This window comes from Melozone crissalis, unplaced genomic scaffold (genome assembly GCF_028551555.1).
Source record: "Melozone crissalis strain CALT ecotype California unplaced genomic scaffold, PUWL_Pcris_2 ptg000107l_1, whole genome shotgun sequence".
NCBI classification, from domain to species: Eukaryota; Metazoa; Chordata; class Aves; order Passeriformes; family Passerellidae; genus Melozone; species Melozone crissalis.
Genome location: NW_026535884.1, coordinates 3,627,547 through 3,633,467, shown reverse-complemented (window position 1 = coordinate 3,633,467; position 5,921 = coordinate 3,627,547). Strand labels below are relative to the sequence as shown.

Genomic DNA, 5,921 nt, shown 5'->3' with positions numbered 1-5,921 from the left:
TTTTCTCTCCATCACACTCATTTTATACCCAACCTGCAGAGCTGCTGCCAGCTGTGACCCTCAAATGTGCTTTCCTTGTGTGGAATCCCATGCCCAGAAGAGCAGCAGCCTGTTCTGTGGCTGTAGTTCCAGCAGTGCACATCAGGCTGGGCTGGGCTTGAACTCCCCCAAAATGCCCTAATTAGGCTTGATTTAAATCCCCCCAGGCATGGACAACAGCTGGAGCTTTGCTGGGGTGCAGGAGCCTGTGCTAATTGGCGAGGACAAGTCGAGCACAAGGAGGTTGGAGTGACTTCTTCAAGCTCGCTAAGCAACCATAAAGCCCAAAAATATCTCTTGTGAATTATTTAACAGCTCATTAGGAAGAATAAATCTGGAGCACTGGTAGAGACCTGTACCAAACCCTCACCTTGAAGAGCACTCAACCAGCCTGTGCACAAATAAAACTGTTAGGAAAATTAATCCACAAAAAAAAGAGGTTTATGTCCATAAAGGAGACAGAGGAGTCATTTTTGGCTTTATTTATTCAAATGCCCACCTTGAAGAGCCTTCAACCAGCCTGTGAAAAATAAAACTGTTAGGAAAATTAATCCACAAAAACCAGAGGTTTATGTCCAAAAAGGAGACAGAGGGGTCATTTTTGGCTTAGTTTGAATAAAGGGAGAGGCTCCTCTGTCTCCTTTTTGGACATAAACCTCTGGTGTTTGTGGATTAATTTTCCTAACGAAACCAAAATGATCCACGGCCCAAAATGAGGCAGAGCAGCACATCCCTGTTTGGTTTGTGGGGCATTTCTGTGTGGTTAACAGAGGATTTCACCACAAACCCAAGGAGGACTGGGCAGGCTTAGGTGCAGTTTGATCTGTCAGATCTCAGGTTGCTTTTGACAAGATCAGGTATTCAGTGTTTGCTTTTGTTAGGGAGCAAGCCCTGAGTGCTTGAAATGCAGCTTTTCAAGGGCACCTCTCCCAGGGAGTCTGAGGAAAGTTGGATTTTTGTCCAAAATTTGTGTTTTGTGCTGTTCCTGTATCTCTGGAAGAAGGAGAGTGTCCCCTATCATACACCCAAACCAGTGAATTACTGTGGTTAGAGAATCCTTTTGTGAAATGAATATTTGTGCAGATTTATTTCGGAGAGAAGGTAAAATAAAAGGAAATAATTTAGGAGAGGAAATGCTTCCTCAGCCTCTCCTAATTATACTTTTAGCCAGATGTGGGCTAATTTCACTTCAGTAAAGGGAGCCTAACAGCATTTGTGTCATAAAATTAAACCAGCAAAATTAGTTCACCCCATTGCAGGTTGCTTCAAAGATCCCCAAGCTGAGGCAGGTGCCAAACCCTTTGGAAGTTATTGGGAAATTTGCACAGGCAGAAAGCAGAATGCTGATCTCAGCTTGGTGGTAAAATTAGTGGGGGAAATGAAGTTGGCTGTGGAATTAGTGATTTGTTGGAGGCTGAATAGGTCACTGTTAAATCTGAAAGGTTGCCACTTTTCAGCACCCCACTTCAATTTCACTTCCATTTTGATGTTTGATAATTTTTCCAGATGTTGCTTCCTTAGAGGATCTGAAATCCAGCTCTGCCAAAGGGATTTCCCAGGTGTAATTCATGTACATTATTCATGTACATTATTCATGTATTGGAGTGAAGGGCTCAGAACTGACACCTCCTGATGGTTTCCCCACCCCAGCAGTGCCAGCCCTTTTAATCATCCCAAAGCAAAGCATTAATGACTAAAACCATTTTTATTGTACTGTACAGCGAAGACATGCAGGTTGAACATCACACAGGATGAATACATCACAACTTTATAAAAGCTTTTTAAGCTCCTTAGCAGTGAATGATTATAACGTACTTATTGCCTCCTTATTGCCTCCCTTCCTCCCCCTTTTCCTTAAGGTATAGCAGAGGTATTTCCTTTACAAAAGGCACCAAGTTTCCCTCAAATGAGAGCAGCACAAAGTGAATTGTCCCCAGAGCTCTCTGTGATCATCACAACTCTCTGTAAGAAGGACACTAAAAACGGCAGAGGAGCTTCAGCAGAATCAGCGTTTCTTAATGATATCTTTCACTCAAAAGGGAAAGGCTCAATCCCCTCTTTATGATACAAAATACATTCTCCAAAGGGCTCCTTCTTGGAGGAAGGTCAATACATTATCAGGAGACAATGGAGCACTTGAACTGTGACCCAGGCAGTCAGCAGAAAGATTTCCACTGACAGCCCAGTGATGGAAACCAAAGGTCACCTGCTCTCTAAATCACCACAGAACTTGGTCCTGCCTTTGGCCAGGAGCCACCAATAAAAGCAACAAATTTGCTGCAAGATACACCCAAAATCCTTCACTATGAAGGGAAACCACCCAGCGACCCTCATTTCTGCTGACAGAAAAAACACCACAATAACCACCCCCTCCTCCCACCTTTGGAAAGCAACGTTTCCTACTTCGAAGAGGAACTAACAAACCACAGGTCCCTCTGGTTTTTTTTGGAGCAAAAACGTGGGAATAAAGTTCGGCATCTCTACCAGGGTCTCCAGATGGTGGGAGCAGCAGGCAGGCTCTTCTGGGCAGGCTGTTTTCTGGGGGGCACGCAGGGGGACAGGGGGGAGCCACGCAGAGCTGCAGGGTGGGAGGCATCTGCAGCCAGCTGGGCCTTGCAGAAGTGCTTGATCAGCTGCACCTGGGTCTCCTTCTTGGGCTCGTAGTAGGACAGAAAGTGCATGGCCTCCTTGAGGCACCGCAGGTAGCCGCTGTTAAAGTCCTGCTCTGGGCTCTTGGGGATGAAACCTGAGAGAGAAAGAAAAGCAAATGCAGAGGGTTAAAATCATGACCAAAACATGACCAAATCATGACCAAAACATGACTAAATCATGACTAAATCATCACCAAATCATGACCAAAACATCACCAAAACATGGGGCATGACCCAACACCCTTCATCACCCAGTGACCCTGGCATCAGTGGCATTCCTGAGCCTGGCACGTGCTGGGCACAGCCACACTTTTGGGGGAAGGTGGGAAAGGGAGGGAAACCCTGCTGGAGCTCAAATCAACAATTTGTGCAGTGACTTTCACGTGCCTGGGGTGCTCCATCCCCTGCCTGGCTGGATCTGCTAGAGAGCTGCTCCAGGTGAGCAATACCTGCCCTGCTCTCACCTTTCTGGTCCTGCAGCTGGCTCTGCTGCTTCAGGTAGCTGACAGCCACTTCCAGGATGTCGGCTTTCTCCAGCTTGGAGTTGGGCTGGTGCCTCTGGAACTCCTTCTCCAGGAGCAGCTTCAGCTGCTCGATGCTGCTGTTAATGCGGTCCCGGCGCATCTTCTCCACCACCGGCTTCCTCAGCTGCAAAAAGCAAAGGGAGAGAGCCCTGTGATTAAAGGATCCTCTCCCTGACCCTCCACCGGCTTCCTCAGCTGTGGGAGAGGGAGCAGATCCTCAGGGGTTTGGTGAGACCTGACCCAATTTCCCCTCTGATGCTCTGATGTCTTACACGATCCTTATTTTTGGCAGGAGAGCTGTGTGATGCTGCCGACCCATTCCCCACTCGTTTTAATTTTTAAAAATCTATACAATCCTCCTTATCTCTCTTTAACATATTTGCTCTCCCCCAGACCTCTTCTCCCACGTTATATTTCTTTTCTACGAGCAGGCCAACCCTTCCAATCCCCTCCGGGGCTCTACTTACTTTATTCTTTTCCTTTGGCAGCAGCTTCTCCTCCACGTGGATCATGAGAGCATTGCTGGGAGCCATTCCGAGCGCTCAGCCCTGGGCACAGACCCCAGGCAGCTGCTGTGCCGAGTGTGATGCGATGCTCGGGCAGCTCCCAAATCCCTCTATTTATACCCGGGGAGCCGGGGCAGATACGTGAGTGTGGGGATGGCCGGTGTTTCCCACAGCCCCGCAGCCAATCCAGCCCCGCACAGGGACAATAGGGGAAGCATCCATTAGTGCATGGTACATTGATTGCCAATGCCCCCGGGGAGAATAACCTTCTGCCCACGCTGCTGGTGGAGCGTGGGGCTGGGAAAGCACCGAGCCTCCAGCTGGTTGGGCTGGCAGCAGTGGCATTCCTGAGCCTGGCATGTGCCTGGCACGGTGCAGCAGGCACGCTTTTGGGGAAGGTGGGAAAGGGAGGGAAACCCTGCTGGAGTTCAAATTAACAGCCCCAGGGACATCTCTGCCCTTCCTAGAGACTGGAGGAGCTCTGTGTGTTTGTGTCTGTGTGTTGGGTTTGTGAGATTCCCCAGGACGAGGAGAGAGATGAGAATCTGGCTCCATGTTCTTGGAAGGCTGATTTGTTATTCTATTCTATTCTATTCTATTCTATTCTATTCTATTCTATTCTATTCTATTCTATGCTATTCTATTCTATTCCATTCCATTCCATTCCTTTCTATTTCTATTTCTATTTCTATTTCTATTTCTATTTCTATTTCTATTCTCTCCCTATCCTATCCTATCCTATCCTATCCTATCCTATCCTATCCTATCCTATCCTATCCTATCCTATCCTATCCTATCCTTATCCCTCTACTAAAACTATACTGAGAAAGAGAAAGCTTTAACAAGAATGAGTAATAAAAACTCGTGACTCAATCCTCAGAGTCCGGCACAGCTAGGCCATGATTGGTCATTAATTAAAAACAATTCACATGTTTGGACAAACAATCTCCAGGCCACATTCCAGAGCAGCAAAACGTGGACAAGCTGAGGCTTCTCATCTTGCCAGGAGGAGAAGTCCTGGCTAAGGGATTTTTCAGAAAATATCCCGGTGACAGTCGAGTGTGGAGCTGGGGAAGCAACCATTTATTTTGTGATAAAGGCGAGATAAAGAATGAAGCTTTGAGGGCACTGGAGGTCAGTTCTGATTTTGTGTTTTGAGTAAAAAGGAGGGTTATAATATAAAAGCAGAGTAAATATCATATAAAAGCAGAGTAAAATACCTCCTTGGGTACAGCCCTTGAGACAGCACCAAAAATGACCCAGGAGCTACCTGGGGAAAGCTGTGCTGCATCCTGCCATGTGTGCCCCAGGCAGAGGTGTGCTCCTCCCCTGAGCATCTGGGCATGGCAAGGGAGGAGGGAAATGTGCAGTGAGCTAAGAAAACCAAAGAATTCCTTGCTTGGGAATGCTGCAATGGAGCCCTGGGGGTAACGGGCAGTTGGCAGGAAGGAGGGAGGTGTCTCTGCTGCGGGACTCATTGTGGCAGCCTGAATGCACCCAGCTCTTTGTGGAGGGCAGATGTTGTCCTCGGAGCCCTTTATTCCCCGCCTTGTGGGAAAGCCAGGAGACAAGACATCTCATGAGCACTTTGAAGCAGTCAAAGGATTACGGTACAAAATAAGACACAGCTCAGAGACCAAGCCCCGGCTTCTGCCAGCTTTAATGAGGTGTTGCCTGTTTTCCTGTGTTCTTTGCTGGCCTTTTTCCAGGACCTGCTATCCCGGGTTATCCCTTTCCGTGCTGGCACACAGGTAGGCACGGACCAAGCTGGTTGAAGACACTTGAGTGTCAAAAACCATCTTTTCCCCCGCTCCTGAGAAGCCCTGACCTTTATTGCTGTATTAGCACTGATAGCCAGATGGCCTTTTGGGAGTTGGATTCCTTCCCTTTAAATCATTCAGGCTCAAGCACCGTCACTAATGCCGGGAGGAGTCGCAAGGCACACTTCCATTGTCCCGGCGAGAAATGTTATCAATGGGGGAAGAGTCTGGGAAAGGCAGAGAAACCCAAACCCACACAGCCTGCTGCTAATAACCCCTTTGTGGGGCTGTGCTGCTGCTGGGGCACCGTGAACTCTGTGGCTTTTTCACCCAGCAAGGCTGAAACGGGCGCGTTTCACCATCCAAGGGGGAAAGGGTGACAAGGGCAGGGACAGAGGTTCATGCAGGGGTGGCTGCAGGATGCTGAGCTGCAGTTTAGGC

At 48.1% G+C, this 5,921-nt stretch overlaps 1 protein-coding gene across 1 annotated transcript; it reads right to left on the bottom strand.

Annotated features, from left to right (window-relative positions):
• Positions 1-2,519: 2,519 nt before the first annotated feature.
• LOC128947719 (transcription factor HES-5-like) lies at positions 2,520-3,747 on the bottom strand. The gene is made up of 3 exons (XM_054292122.1): positions 3,682-3,747; positions 3,155-3,338; positions 2,520-2,785 (listed from the first exon to the last, which is right to left on the bottom strand). The coding sequence occupies exons 1-3, from the start codon at positions 3,745-3,747 to the stop codon at positions 2,520-2,522; spliced, it is 516 nt and encodes a 171-aa protein (XP_054148097.1).
• Between the last annotated feature and the right edge of the window lie 2,174 nt (positions 3,748-5,921).